The sequence below is a fragment of the Notechis scutatus genome, chromosome 4 (assembly GCF_049901735.1).
Source record: "Notechis scutatus isolate UNSWTSFEM ecotype Mainland chromosome 4, rNotScu1.2, whole genome shotgun sequence".
Taxonomy (NCBI): Eukaryota; Metazoa; Chordata; class Lepidosauria; order Squamata; family Elapidae; genus Notechis; species Notechis scutatus.
In genome coordinates, this window is record NC_142012.1 from 137,522,486 (window position 1) to 137,538,569 (window position 16,084).

Sequence of the window (16,084 nt, forward strand, 5' to 3'; positions counted from 1 at the left end):
AGCGGGCCAAAACTAAGCCAAAAAATGGACCAAAAATGGGCTTAAAAGGGTAAAAAAATGGGCCAAAATGGACAAAAAATTGGCCATAAATGGGCTGAAAATGGGCCCAAAACAGGCTGAAAAATGGGCTGAAAAACAGGGGCAAAATGGGCTGAAAACAGCCAAAAACTGGCCCAAAAATGGGCCACATGGCTTGTTTTCAGGTGGCAGAGTGCTGCAGGAGGCTATGGAGGATGAAAATGAGGTGTAGGGTGGGGTGCCATTTTGGCTGGCAGGGTGCTACAGGAGACATCCATCCCGCCCGCCCCCCTCCCGCCCCCCATCCTTTGCCATTGGCCCGCAGAGGAGAACTACAATGCTGATCCGGCCCTCGAAGAAATCCATTTTGACATCCCTGGTTTATTTCATTTATTCTAGCACTTGCTGTTGGAACTCTGAAATCTGTAAGATTTATAAGGCAGGACAAAATCTATCTCAACTTAATCAAAATAATTTAAGTTTAAATATTAACGAAATAAAATGTGGGCATGAAAATTAACTAAGACCCAGTGCAACTGACAAAACATGTTTAATATAGTCATAGTATTTTGTCCAATTATGTTTTTAAAGTGCTGTTCTGTACCAAATGCAATTTCAAAATAATTTTAAAGTTAGCCTCAATGTAATATATTTCAATCATCTAAGGATATATTAACCAAGCAAGCATAGTTAAGGATACTTTCCCTGTCTCCTCTGACAGAAATAACTTGCTTACAGAACAATATTATTTTAGCAAAACTCAGGTGCATCATATACTTTTTATTGATAAATTGTGTTGATGATATGTGGTCTAGGGATTTACAGGCCTTCCAGGAAACAAAGGTGTTAAAGGATCAAAAGGAGATGCAAACTTAATGCATCCAGAAGGTCCCAAAGGAGATAATGGAGAACCGGGAATCAGAGGAAAAACAGGAGAAAAAGGTTTGGATGGAATACCTGGGAAACCTGGACAAAAAGGCAAAAAAGGTTCTGCTGGAATACGGGTTGGTAATCTTACCATTTGTTCTGTTCTTTGATTTAATAGATAGATGGATTATGTGCCATCAAGTTATTATAGATTTTTTGCGATCCCGTAATTTTTCTCCATGATGATCATTCTTTAACTTGGTGTATTACTTTGGACCTCTTGCAAAGTTCATTATTATTTTTAGGTACATATGTTATCTATGTGATAACCCTTTAATCTTATTATCTTACTATGGGATTTGAAGAATATGAAATTTATAAACAATAGTAGTGATCAATAGCAATGTTTCTCTCCTTCTCTCTCTCTATATATATGTACAATCAAACAAAAATGTATGTATGTATGTATGTAAAAATGTATATAAAATGTATATATATATATATATATATATATATATATATATATATATATATATATATATATATATATATATATATATATATATATATATATATAGCCTTCAGCTTTGTTCGGGTATTTTCCCACGTCATAGTAGTGGTGCTTTTAAAGTTGTAGCAACGTTTCAGCAGAATCTCATCTGCCATCATCAGGCTTCTGTATTGTGTCCGTCTGTGAGTCAGACTTTTACAGTGGTTTCAGATTTAAATTTGGGGCAGCCTATTGCTGTGCCAGAATGGTTTTTTCTTCATCCTGATTGGTTGGGAGTCTTGGTCTGTGTTTATTGGTCTCGGAGTTTGCTGTGTTCTGCTTGATTGGACAGACCAATAGAAGAATAAGCACCCGCCTGGATGAACACAAAAATGCAGTCAAAAAGCTGGAACACACTTCCTCACTAGTCCAACACATGGAAGCCACAGGTCATAGCATCAACTTCAATGGCACCAAAACCCTAGCCACTATAGAAAATTCCAGCCACAGAATCATCAGAGAAGCCATAGAGATTGAAAAAAGACCAGAAAGCATGAACAGAAGAGATGATTCCACCAGGCTGTCAATCATTTGGAAGCCTGCACTCACAAACAAAAAAATCTCCACACCACAAGCCAGGCAAACACCTGGGCACAAACAGATCCCCCCTGATACCTCCAGCTCAAACACATCCCAACCAGGCACCCAGATGAAACCCAGCTTCCTAACTAATGATAGCCGTCCATTTACCCGAAGCCAAGCTGCACTAAAGACCTCCAATAAAGTAACACAATGCTGCCAGCCAATCAAGATACAAAAAGAGCCAAAAAACAGACAGAAGGTATTAGAGACACCAATCAAGCAGAACACAGCAAACTCCGAGACCAATAAACACAGACCAAGACTGTGTTTGTATGTGGATCTTTGGTTATTCGGGTTTTCTCCCGCGTAAGATTGGAAGTATCTAGGCAACGTTTCGATGAAGTCTCATTCATCATCTTCAGGCTTCTGTCTTCAGCTCTGTGCTTCTCAGAGTGATGTGAGCTTGCAGCTGCTTCTTCCTTTTAACTGCTAGTGGGGGTGTGACTTGATTGGGTGGGGGCTTAGCTGTGTTCTGATTGGGTGGGGGGGGTGTTCTCATTGGTTGGGGGTTTGGCTGAACATGGCCAACCCCCCAACCAATCAGAACACAGCCAAACCCCCAACCAATGAGAATACTCATTCCCTGATCACCTCATGATTAGATTACTGTAATGTATGCTACATGGGACTATCCATGAAGACCATCTAGAAGCTACAGCAGGGCCAAAATGTGATAACAAAGATAGGAGCACTGCATTATGCTGACATGATCCCACTGCTTTGCAAGTTCAACAAATTACTAGTCTATTTCTATGTACAATTCAAGATGTTGGTTATCACTTTTAAAACTCTTCATGTCATGGGGCCTGCCTGTCTGAGAAACTTTTTATCTCCAATTGTTTCTCCAGTATGGTCAGACATGGTGGCTGCACTTCAGGTCCTATTGTTTCAATAGCATCACCCTGCAGATACAATAAGCATGCCTTCTTTTTAGCATCACCTGCTGTCTGAAATGACACCCCCCCAGAGATTCACATACCTTCCACATTTGTGAAATATATTTTTTCAAGTTGGCCAGGTCCCTTTTTTTGCTTGTATTTCTATATGTTGTCCCTTTTTATTTGCAAGTGATCCACAATTGCTGAGAAGTTGGGCAGCCTCTGCAAGTAGATAAATACATTTATAAAATAACATTATAATGTCAGTTACAGTATTTCTGTGCTGATCACAGCTGCATCCAGATGCATTGTTTTGGATAATTTATGCAATTATAAAAGATTTTATATATTCACTTCTTTCAAGCTTACTGTGACTACTACAGTATTTGAACTTCATACAACAATACATGACCTTGTGGATGAACAAGTTTTTGACTACATACAAGCCCACTAATGTAGACCTTAGACTCCTTTCCTCAATTTGCTATTTAGCTGCCATTTTAACTATTGTATTTTGGGGAAGAGGGATTTTGAAACATGATGTGCTTCCTTGGTACTTTTAATACCAAGATGATTTGGTGCTTTGGAATTACTTATGACCCAACTAACCTTTTTTCCTGGCTCCTTACCAATATTTTTTAATGAAGGCCTTAGCAGGGTTCTCAAACAGAGAAGTATGTTTTGTAATATTTAAGTAAAGATACAATAAATATAATTGCAGATAACAATGCTGTCCTTATGGATGATCATTTGAGATTCTGAGTGAAACTTAGAGAAGGAAGGACCAGTACTAGTGTGTCCATTGCTAAAGAGGTCATCATAAGCTTCTACTTGGAAAGTTAGTCAATGCATACTAAACAATGATTTATAAATTATTTGTAGGGATCAGATGGTCCAAAAGGCGACAGGGGATTACCAGGATCTGTTGGCAGCCCAGGTCTTCGTGGTAAGATAGGGTTAACTGGACCACCAGGATATGGACCCCAAGGAAAGAATGGTTCAAAAGGATCTGAAGGAAATCCTGGATTGCCTGGGTTACCAGGTGTATCTGGTATGTAGTTTCTTGTTTCATCTTCGTTGTTCTTACTGAAAAGTGTAAGTTTGCTTGTGATGTATTTATGTGGAATACCTTTAGAGAATATCTTGCCATCCAACCAGATCAGATAGGAGTAAGAATCATTCAGAACTGATGGAAAACCCATCTATTCTGACTTGAGAATGACATTAATTAACAAGATTTTATTCCAGTGTACAAGCACAAAAGAACCAGGCTAGAATAAATGCTTGAATAAATTCAAGATATATTTAATGCAAGTTGTATGATTTGTTGTTCTTACTGAAATTGAAAAATACAAACAACTAGACACAAGGACAGTTTTTTCCTGAACGCCATCACTCTGCTAAACAAATAATTCTCTCAACACTGTCAAACTATTTACTATGTCTGCATTACTATTACTATTAATCTTCTCATCGTTCCTTATCACCCATCCCCTCCCACTTGTGACTGTATGATTGCAACTTTGTCGCTTGTATCCTTACGATTTATATTGACTGTTTCCTAGTATGACTTGATTGCTTATTGTACCCTATAACTATTATTAAGTGTTGTACCTTATGATTCTTTACTCTTGACAAATGTATCTTTTCTTTTATATACACTGAGAACATATACACCAAGACAAAATTCCTTGTGTGTCCAATCACACTTGGCCAATAAAGAATTCTATTCTATTCTATACTGAAGGTACTAAAGGGGACCCTGCTAGAGTAAAGGCAGTTCCTGGAGCACCAGGGCTTCAAGGGCCAGAAGGTACACCTGGACTACAAGGAAGAAGAGGTAAGAATTATTCAAATAGTGCCAGATTTTGGAATATCTTATATTCAGCATCAACATAAAAGGCTGTGAACTCCATCATCAAGCCAATTGTCTGGACTAGTATCGAATCATAGTTCTAGCATTGGGAATGGTAATGATTTCCATTACAACTGCGGCAGCAAGCTATCTTAAATAATCAAAGAGGAATACTTGTCATATGCTGTTAAAATCTCATGGAGAGGAAAAGGACATTCAAGAACAGGCTAAAGGTCCATAATCGCCTTCCCGATATCTACAAATTAAGGCAATTGCCTTGCTATCATGATAGTAATCTCTGTAATAAAGCATTTGGCATATATGGTTTAGCGGCACCATTAGTTAGAAAAGAAGCAAGATTTTTATGCCATTCCAGCCCAGAGCATATTTTTGCCATCTGCCTTTCCAAATTGGACTGTTAGTATTCAGTAGCAAACCACCAATTTTCAGTAGCATCATTTTCATTATATCATTTAAACATCTCAGCTCTGATGTCACTGCATTATTTTTAAATCCCTTGTAGATCACAGAGATGAGATGTTTAAGAAAGTATGCCTCAGTTGCCAAAATATTACCTGCCTTGCTATATGAACAACATGTAATTCAGTCCTCAGCCAAATCCAGAGAGTGGAATATTTCTGAAGGAAAACCAGAGGACAGTCTATACTGAACATTTTTATCCTAATACTGTAAACAACTATTATATAGTTACCAGCTCTATACCCATGCTTCGCTATGAAACTATCTGATCAGGCTTAGTTTTTTGGGAGGAAAATAAGGGAAAAAATTGTGCCTCTGTCTACCAGCATCCATTGGTATTCATATGGCTAGTGTCCCATCAGTGTGTGAGAGAGTTGAGAGCTGTTTGGAAACTGAAGCAGTATTTGCTGTGTGAGCAAGGAGACAGCAAGGAGCCTAGGTATGGCTTAGGCGTGTTTTGTACTAAAGCTGGTTTCTGTTGGGAAACTAAAACTGAAATTGAAATTCCTCTCCTCTGCTTGTATTTTGCCATTTGGAACAGATTTCTTCTCAGGTGGGGAGGGGGAGTAGAACTTCTTAGCATCAAAGCGTGTTAATAATAATATATGAAATACTAATGCTCTGATGGTCATTTTGAAAAATCCTTTCTTAGTGAGCACTTAGAAGCCAAAAGAAACATATGTGCCAAATTTCAAGTTTGCAGGCTTTACGGTTCTGGAGATTTTGTGATGATGCATGAGAGGTATTTTGCTTTTATATATATCGATTTAAGTATTAAGCCCTCCCCAGCTTAATCTGAGATACAATTTCTCATATACTAGGTTTTTTTAGAACTATCTTTTGTTCAATGATATATTTGGGGTGTAGTTTCCCTGATATCAATGAATTGGGTATCTTCACCACTCAAGAAAATCTAGCGACATTATAATTTTAACTATTGTAAGTTGTTTTAAAGCTATAGAATCCTTTTGGTGTCTGATAGTTACCACTTTGATAGGTAACATGGGATCCAGAGGACAAAGGGGTGACTCAGGTCTTCCTGGAAAAGATGGAGATCCAGGCTTAGCAAAGAATGGATTTCCTGGTTGTTCTGGTCAGAAAGGTAACATATTTTATGTAAAATAAAAATATCAGACAGAATTTGGTCTGTATTATAATAATCTACATTGGGATACTATAGCTACATCCTTTCCAATAAGCAGATTCATAGCAGTTTGACATTAAAAGATTCAATTCTGTCTGTTTTGTTCCACAGGTTTGCTATAAAAATGAAAAACAGTTTTCCTTGTCTTACATTACTTTTGAGATTCTGATATACTTGTTTTCTCTGCTATGATAATAAAACTGATATTTGTTAAATTTGCAAAGAAGAGTTTGCATGTTATTTTATAATGTATACTTAGCAAAATCTACATAATGTCTGTATTTGAATGCTTACTAAACCTGCTTTAGAAGAAATTAAATAAAAATCTCAGAAAATGCATAAGTCGTTGTAAAAGTTTAGTAAATACCAGCCACTTAATAATATTTTCTCTATAGGGGATAAAGGAGCTCAAGGACCTAAAGGAATACCTGGTTGTCTAGGAAAAGCAGGGAAACCTGGCTTACCTGGAAAACCTGGAGTGCCAGGAGAAAAGGTTTGTTTGACAATGTATTATTTTAGAAACAGAGAGACAAACGGGGAAGGGGAAGAGGGAAACAAATTATTCAGGCGCATTTTAAAATAGGCAGAGATAACAGAATAACAGAGTTGGAGGGGACTTTAGAGGCCTTCTGATCCAACCCCCTATGTTAAGTTTGGAGAATAATGGAGACCAGACATCTGACCAGTGACTTCAACTCTTTAATAACAGTAAATAGTACAGAACAGAGCAAGCTATGGGCAGCAGTAACCCTTTTATAGGGTTGGCTGCTACCCTATTAACCAATAATAAGTGCATCAAGTTCAACTAATAACCAATAAGAAGTGTCCTAAATTTGGCCAATCAGGGGCTTGTTATGGACCAATCCTTGTTCGTTGTTTAAGGACCAATCAAGTGTGCAGGCTTTCAAAACCTGCTTTGCATTTAGGCTTAATTACTTTTATTGATTCACAACACCCCTCCCCCTTGGGTTCCGTTTGAGGGGAGCTGTAACAAAATCTTCAAGATAGACAGGCCGTTTGGTCTGTCTGGATGATTTCCGTGGCTCCACCGGGTTTGCCCTAAAGTCCAGTTCCAGTGGAGCATTTGGATGATCCCTATTAAGTTCCGTTTCGCTGCACGGTGATTCCGTGCTGCTTTCGTTGTGGTTGTCTCTGTCAATCAGTGTTTCTTGGGGTTTCGCAGTTCGGTTTCCCCGTGTTCAAGTCCCATGGAAAAGTCAACTCCTCCCGCTTCAATTCCCGGTACTTCGCTGGGCCGTAGGGTTTCCGTTGGCCTGCTATCCGTCATATCGAAGTCAATTTCCTCGATATTTCCTCCCCCCTCAGTTGGTGAACCCGGGGAGCCATGGGCGCTGGGTGGTAATCTCGAACGGAGTTGGTCTATGTGGCGTTTCCACACCCTCCCATCGTCTGTTAGCAGGCGGTAAGATCTAGGCCCTGTGAGGTGGGTAACGGTTGCGGGTATCCATAAAGGGTCGCCGGAGAAGTTTTTGGCAAAGATTAAATCGCCTACCTTAAATTCCCGGCATTTGCTGCTGGAGCCGAAAGGCTTTTCGGGTGCATATGTGGGGTGGAGCCGGTCGAGGTGCAATCGTAGTTTCCGCCCCATAAGAAGTTCGGCGGGCGTTTTGTTGGTAACGCTGTGGGGCGTGATGTGCTGCAACAATAACATTCGATTGATTTTTCTCATCGATGTTTCCGAATTCCATTTTGTGGAGGGTCTTTTTAACAAACTGTACCATGCGCTCTGCACGTCCGTTCGCCGCAGGGCGGGCGGGCGAGGTTAGCGCATGGCGGATGCCTCGGTCAGCAAGATATTGTTCAAAAGGTAATGCTGTGAACTGTGGGCCGTTATCCGAGATGAGAACGTCCGGAAAACCATGTGTGGCAAATAACCTGTTTAATTTGTTGATAACTGAGTCCGTTGTAGTTGTGTTCATTCGATGGATCTCGAGCCAATTTGAATAGGCGTCGACTGTAATAAGGAAAGTGTGCCCTTTTGTAGGCCCCACAAAGTCAATATGAATACGGGACCATGGTCCCCTCGGAGTTTCCCATTCGGTTGGGCTTGCTTTAGGTGGGGCGTTGCTGACGTCTTGGCAACGTTGACAAGTAGCGACCCAGGCCTCGATTCTTTTGTCGATTCCCGGCCACCAGGCGTAGCTCCGTGCGAGTGCTTTCATCCGCACGATGCCCGGATGTCCGTCATGCAATACCGCTAAAACAGTTCGTTGCAGTTTGCCCGGGATTACGACTCTATCGCCCCACAAGATGCAGCCCTTTTGAGAAAACAGTTCGGTTTGGCGGGCTTTGAAAGGCGCCCATTCAGGTGATAGTTGTTCTGTTGGCCAACCACGCTCAACCCAGCATAGGATGTGTTGCAGGACCGGATCTCGTTTTGTCTCGAGGGCAATGTCTCTCTCCGTCAATGGCGGCGCGTGTAGAGTCTCAATTTGCAACGTTGTGATGGTTGGGGCTGGATCTTCAACCGATTCTGGAAGCGGTGTTCTGCTCAATGCATCAGCGTGGAGAATTGATTTCCCGGGCGGTGTTGCAAGGTGTAGTTGTGCGCCGCCAAGAATTCAGACCAGCGGGTCATTCTGGGGACAATATATACGGGGTTGGTTTATTACCCGCAATAATCCCCAGTAGTGGTTTATGATCAGTAATTATTGTAAGCGCACGCCCATGCACATATTCATGAAATCTTTTAACTGCAGCCACAATAGCTAAAGCTTCTTTATCCAGCTGACTATAATTTCTTTCAGCTTTAGCTAAAGTTTGTGAAAAAAAACGCGACGGGAGCTTCTGCTCCGTTCGGTATACGTGGGCCAGGATTGCTCCAACCCCAAAAGGTGAGGCGTCACAAGTAATAGTTAACGGCAGAGTCTCGTTGTACTGCATAAGTACAGAATCAGAAGTTAGCAATTTCTTTACTTGTTGGAAAGCGTATTGTTCACGTTGTCCCCAAACCCACGTTGCTTTTTTGTCTAAGAATCTATGTAATGGTTCAGCTACCGTTGCTTTATTGGGTAAAAAGACGTTATAAAAATTGATAAGTCCAAGGAACGCCTGTAGATCTGCCTTGTTCCTTGGAGTGGGGGGCCTTCTTAATTGCCTTTAATTTGTCCTCAGTGGGATGGATTCCTTGACTGTCCAGGAGGTATCCCAAAAACTCCACCCTTTCGGTACATAACTGGCATTTATTTTTTTTAACTTTGTGGCCTGCGTTTTGGAACCTTTGTAAAACCACTCGGAGTCGTTTTTCTAGAATGTCTCTGTTAGGGGCGGCGATGAGCACATCGTCGAAATACGGTACGACCCCTCTTATTCCTTGTAACAGCCTTTCCATTAAGCTCTGAAAGATTCCTGGAGCGACGCTCACCCCGAACTGGAGCCGGTTGCATTTAAATGCGCCCCTATGCGTGACGATAGTTTGCGCCTCCGCGGTGGCCGGATCTACAGGCAATTGTTGATACGCCTGCACTAGGTCTAATTTAGCGAAAACTTTTCCGCCACCCAGGGAATGGAGCAGGTGTTGCACTACCGACACTGGATACGCACTTTGCTGAAGTGCGTGGTTTAGGGTGGCCCGGTAGTCTCCGCAAATTCTCAGTGACCCATCAGGCTTGATAGGCGTTACTATTGGGGTTTCCCACCGGGCGTGGTCGGTGGGTTCCAGCACGCCCTGTTCTATTAGCTTATCGAGTTGTTCATCGATTTTAGGTTTCAGGGCGAACGGCACCCGACGCGGCTTAAGGCGGATGGGTGCTACCTCAGGGTTCAAGTTAAATGAGATCGGGGTCCCCTTGTACTTGCCTAGTCTGTTCGCGAAAACATCTTGGAATTCTTGCACGAGGGCTTCCTCCCAATCGTTGCTCTCGGCACGGTGGACTCCGGCTACAGTGATTCCAAGCGGTCTGAACCATTGAAGGCCTAAAAGACTAGGCCGGTCACGGTCCACGACAGTCAGTGGCAGTGCGACGGTGCGGTCCTTGAAAGAGACCTGGAATCGGCGGGACCCGACAACGGGAATTCGGTTACCCTGGTAATCTTTGAGTATAACCCTTTGAGGGTTGAGGTCTTGGCGGCAAATCGTCGGAATGAGCTGTTGAAGCGTTTTCCAGGACACCATCGAGAGGGATGATCCTGAGTCCACCTCCATTACACAAGGTTTGTTTTCGATAGCGACCTTTACTCTGATTTTCCCGGCATCCAGGGATGTAGCGTGGCCGATGGTAATTGTCTGGTGGGTCTCTTCCCGCCTGGTTTCTTCCTGCCTGGTGGAAGTGGTGGACGGTTTGTTTCTGTAGGAGTGGCTTCCCCATTGGTGATTCAGTTTGTTTCGGGGTGTGCCGAAGAATTCTGAAGACTGGCATTCGGCCTGTCGGGGTTTGGAGTTAGAGTTTTGTTTGCTTCTGCAAACTTTTGCGATGTGACCTCTTTTCCCGCAAACGCGGCAGAGTGCGTCGAGGAATTTGCAGCTGGATCGTGGGTGATTCGCCCCACATCCTGCACAAGGTTGAGATGAGTGTTGTGTGAACTGGTCTCGTTCTGTTCGGAGTCGGTTGACCTCTTCCTCATCGCTTTCTGATGGGGATTCTAGGTCTTCGTGGTGAGTCGATACCGGGTGTCTCTCTGAGCGAGGCGAGGTATCTTTGGCGAGTTGACGTAGCGGTGCGCTGGTGCGGCGCATTCGGGCTGCCGACTTTTTGGTCGCCTCGCTGCAGTGGCTTCTTTAAGGGCATCGGTGAGGCTGATGTCCCCCTTAGCCATGATTTTGCTCTGGATCGTGCCGTCTTCTAGGCCCAGAACTAGGCGGTCTCGGAGGGCTTCTTCTAAGTCAGAGAATCCGCAGAGGCCTCCAAGGTTGCGGAGATCTGCGACGTAGTTGGCAAGGCTTTCGCCTTTCCGCTGGTCCCTCTGGTAATATTCGTGTCTTCTGACTAAGGTTGGCACGGTGGGCGCGTAGTGGGCCCGTAGCAAAGGCTCGAGGATGTCCCAGTCCATCGCTTTTACTTCGGCTGGCTTGGCAAGTGATTTTGCCATTTTAAACACGGTAGGCCCGCAGTGGGTTAGAAATATAGCTCTTTTTTTGCTGGTTGTTGCGTCTTTCAAATTGTTGGTCTCCAGAAACATCTGGAACCTATCCATGTACGACTCCCAGTCTTCGGGTTCTGGGTTGAATGGAGCGGGTGGTACGGCACCGCTGGCCATGTTGCCGTTGATAGTGCGTGTTCGACCACGTGCTCTGTTGGTTGCTCTGTAGATCAGTCAGCTCTTCGGTCTCCGCATCCCACCTTCGTCGCCAGTGTTAAGTTTGGAGAATAATGGAGACCAGACATCTGACCAGTGACTTCAACTCTTTAATAACAGTAAATAGTACAGAACAGAGCAAGCTATGGGCAGCAGTAACCCTTTTATAGGGTTGGCTGCTACCCTATTAACCAATAATAAGTGCATCAAGTTCAACTAATAACCAATAAGAAGTGTCCTAAATTTGGCCAATCAGGGGCTTGTTATGGACCAATCCTTGTTCGTTGTTTAAGGACCAATCAAGTGTGCAGGCTTTCAAAACCTGCTTTGCATTTAGGCTTAGTTACTTTTATTGATTCACAACACCCTATTTAAGCAGGAGATCCTATACCATTTCAGATAAACGGTTGTCCAATCTCTTTAAGACCTCCTGTGATAGAGTACTCACAACCAGGGGTGGGATTGAACCAGTGTTACTACCGGTTTGGTAACTATGTTTTGCATGCGCATGCACGCTTCGCACGCATGCACGCCTGACGCACACTGCACGCATGTGTAAAAAAATCTTAAACTGTGCCACCCAGACATCTGAAAAGTGCTGTGCACGGGTGCGCAGCGTTTGAAAAGCCTCTTTTTTCCTGCTTTTTCAACCTCAGCTGTGCCGTGCAAAGCAGCTGAGGTTGAAAAAGCAGAAAATAAAGGACAGGTAAGAGCCCAGGCGGGCGGGTGAGCCAAACAGCAGCAAACACAGAACCAGTTCAGTGTCTGCTGCTCTTCAGAGCTACTGGTTCTTTAGAACCGGGCAGAACCGGTAGCATCCCACCCTTGCTCACAACTTCTGGAGACAAGGTGTCCCACTAGTTAATTTTTTTCACTATCAGAAATTCCTTCAAGGTCGGATCTGTTTTTAATGAGTTTCCATCTGTTATTTCTTATTCTGCCCTAATGTCCTTCGGAGAATAGGTTGACCTCCTCTTCTTTGTGGCAGCCCCTTAAATATTGGAACATTGCTATCATGTCACCCCAAGTTCTTCTTTTCACTAGAAAAATGTTCGTTACCTTTTGAATGAATTGTTTCCTTGTTTCCCTGTCCTGGCAATTAGAAAGAGATAACTATTTAATTGATTTTAGCTCTGTTATATTATGCTGAGTTTTTTGTTTGTGAGATGGGTGACTATATAAATTAAGATGGGAAGGAACACAAGATGTGGTTTTCTGCACCTCAGTTGGACAATGAAACTTATCCTGTCCCACCACAACAGACAATGAAAGTCTTGCTCCTGTAATCATGAACAAAACTTTCAAAACTGTTAGTATAAATTGCCCAGCTGAGACTATATTCAATGCTCTGATGAAGCTTGCTGGAAACTGCAATGTTTAATTGTAGAGGTGTGAAATAGCCACATTTGTATCGTGTGGGAAGTGTGATACAGCTTAAAAGTTGGGTTCATTTAAGTCAGTGAGTCATATTCTCAATGTTCAGAATTTCTTCAACATTTCTTGATGTTATGAACTTTAAAAAATATTTCAATACAATAAATATGCAACATAATTCTTAATATATTTAACAATTTATTGCTTGGAAATATTGTAGATATCAATAATTGCAAAGCTGTGCTATAATAAGTATGTTAGACATTAAGATGACACAAATGTTTTTATTTTCCTGCAATAAAGTTAATGTAAGAACAACTGCATTCCATTAATATATTTCCTGTATTAGATTTAACTATTATAATTAGTGATGCTGCACTATCAACATAAGATAAAAACAAGACATAAATATATATTGTATATACAGAGAGAATGAGAGAAAGAGACAGAAAAAAAGATAGGATTTATAAAACATTACTATACAACATGGGTGTCAAACTAGTGATGTCACATTGCTGTCATGTGACGTTTCATAAACATTTTTCCCATTCGCGGAGCGAGGGTGGGCGTGGCCTGCATGTGATGCATCCAGCTGGCGGTCTGCCAGTTTGACACCCCTGCTGTACAACTACAGAAAAGGGAGGGAGCAGGGAAATATATATGTATTTAGTTCTGTAAATGAATATGCTAAATACACAATATATGTAATGTTAAGAGTAATAATTTGTAACGAGGAAAGATAGGTAAGTAAAATGCTTAATTCCAGTCCCATAGCTTTTTGTGATGGAAAAAGCTAAATAGATTTACTAACAATAACATTGTCCTGTTTCCCTTAATGCTTAGTTGTAACATTACATTTTCTTTTTCTGTGTCCCAGGGTGAACCAGGTCCAGTTATTCCTGGACAGCATGGAAGTCTTGGCTTACCAGGAGAAGAGGGAAAGTTGGGTGAAAAGGGTGAAAGAGGATCATCAGGTTTACCTGGACCTGCAGGTCAAAAAGGTTTTGAAGGAGCTGATGGACCAAAAGGTACATTCCCCCAAATCGGATTATGTGATAAAAGACCATATCTAAAATTATTAGTTAGCCTTTCTATCTCAGAGTACCTATGCTGGAAACATTCACAAAATTATGTTGACATACTCAACAGTAGAATTCACTATTATAACATATGGTGACGGCTGCTATAGTCTCAGAACAAGTGATGTGCAGAAAGTTAGTTTTGTTTCAGTGGTGATAAACTTATGAGCTAATAGGCCATGGTATAATTATCTGATATTCTGACATTTCATTAGCAAACTATGGCTGACATTTTCAGAGGCAAAGCAATCTGCTTGGCAACTCACAAAAACTGGGCAGGAACTGACTGATCTCTTCTATTTGTAATTAAAATAATCTAATTGAAGTATGCCACTGTGAAAGCCTGTTAGTTTTGATCATCCTGTATTCAGAAGCACCTGTTTCAAGTTGTCCATCATACATGAGTAGTTATTTAAGAAAGTATTTTGAGACTGAAATATTTCTAGTTCTTTTTACTATCAAAGAGTAACAAATAATAATTCACTGTTCTAAAAATTGTGGCACACCAGAGTGGTGAAAATATTCATAGAATGCAAAACAACTGCTTTGTCTTGAAGCAACCTGTTTTAACTTTTAAAAGGAAAGTTTTTCTAAAACATTTGCGCACCCTGCCATGGAATATATTCTAATAACAGTCACAAAATATCTTGAAGTGTGTTTCTATGTATAAGAAACTGCTCTGACCTGGTTGCTAGGGAGAACATAGATGAATGATTGCTAATTGCTGATGTCCTGGTTGAAGTATTACCTTGTCCTCTTATAATATTGAACTATATTGAAGACTCTGAGTCCAATGATAACCTACAAGTGTTTTCTCAAGTATTTCTTCTCCTATTGCCTTGATCAATAAAGTTTTACATTCATTTTTACATTCCATCTCTCTCTCTCTCTCTCTCTCTCTCTCTCTCTCACACACACACACACACACACACACACACACACACACAGAGAGAGAGAGAGAGAGAGAGAGAGACACAGACACAGACACAGACCATTAAGGTGGAAGGGTACTAATTTTAAATAAATTGAATATGATGAATATCTTCCAGGGGAGATTGGAGGTCCTGGAGCTCCAGGAGAAAAAGGTCTTCCAGGAAAAACTGGCCAGTGTCTCATTGGTTTACCAGGAACACCAGGTCGATGTGGAGTAATGGGACCACAAGGTAATGATGTACAAATATGGTAACACTGATATATCAGTAATGTATTAAAAATTTAATAGTATGATATATAATAAACAGTCCTCTGATAGCCTAATCTGTTCCTAATATCAGTGGTGCAAGGTACATAACAGTTATATTCAAACATGGAGGGCATTGCATCAGTGTAAGTCAAATTAATGAAATATTTAGCATTTTATTATAGTGTTATGAATATAAAAATCTAACCCAAATAAATTAGAAAAAATCAAATGAAAGAAATCATAATAGTCATTTCTTTCACTAGCACAAAAAGTTGGCTGCAACGTAATTTGTTCTAGTATATACATGCCAATTTTAACAAAATACAGTAGTTTCCCTAAAGCACAGCCTGGCAAACAAATGACAATATTATTGCCCACAAAGATCATGCAATGAGCACTCTGATGAATCAACCATCTAGTGTTCCTAAATCAATTGTATTATAGGTTCAAACCATAGATTTTCTCTGATAGTATTGCTTTGTATACTTGCAGAAAATATGCTGGGGCAAGAGCAGACAATTGTAGTACTTACAGAAAATGGTGATTCGCCAACAGGGAAATTTTATGTGATATATTATTGTTTTTTATAGTTTTTTTATTTCGAATGACTAAAATAACTGTTTTAGTTTGGATCAGAGGTGGTATTCAGCAGGTTCTGACCACTTCTGGAGAACCGGTAGCGGAATTTTTGAGTAGTTCAGAGAACCGGCAAATACCACCTCTGACTGGCCCCGCCCCCATCTATTCTCTGCCTCCCTAGTCCCAGCTGATCAGCTGGAACTTCTTTTATGCGGTGGGAAGGGAATGGGATTTTGCAG

At 41.3% G+C, this 16,084-nt stretch overlaps 1 protein-coding gene across 1 annotated transcript in view; it reads left to right on the forward strand.

Annotated features, from left to right (window-relative positions):
* Positions 1 to 16,084, forward strand: part of COL4A3 (collagen type IV alpha 3 chain) — a 78,845-nt gene that overhangs the window by 35,022 nt on the left and 27,739 nt on the right. Inside the window, exons 25-31 of the mRNA XM_087965048.1 lie at positions 834 to 1,022; positions 3,778 to 3,946; positions 4,643 to 4,735; positions 6,228 to 6,332; positions 6,770 to 6,867; positions 13,882 to 14,032; positions 15,133 to 15,246. Of these exons, the coding sequence (XP_087821174.1) occupies positions 834 to 1,022; positions 3,778 to 3,946; positions 4,643 to 4,735; positions 6,228 to 6,332; positions 6,770 to 6,867; positions 13,882 to 14,032; positions 15,133 to 15,246 (919 nt within the window). The remainder of the gene's footprint in view (positions 1 to 833; positions 1,023 to 3,777; positions 3,947 to 4,642; positions 4,736 to 6,227; positions 6,333 to 6,769; positions 6,868 to 13,881; positions 14,033 to 15,132; positions 15,247 to 16,084) is intronic.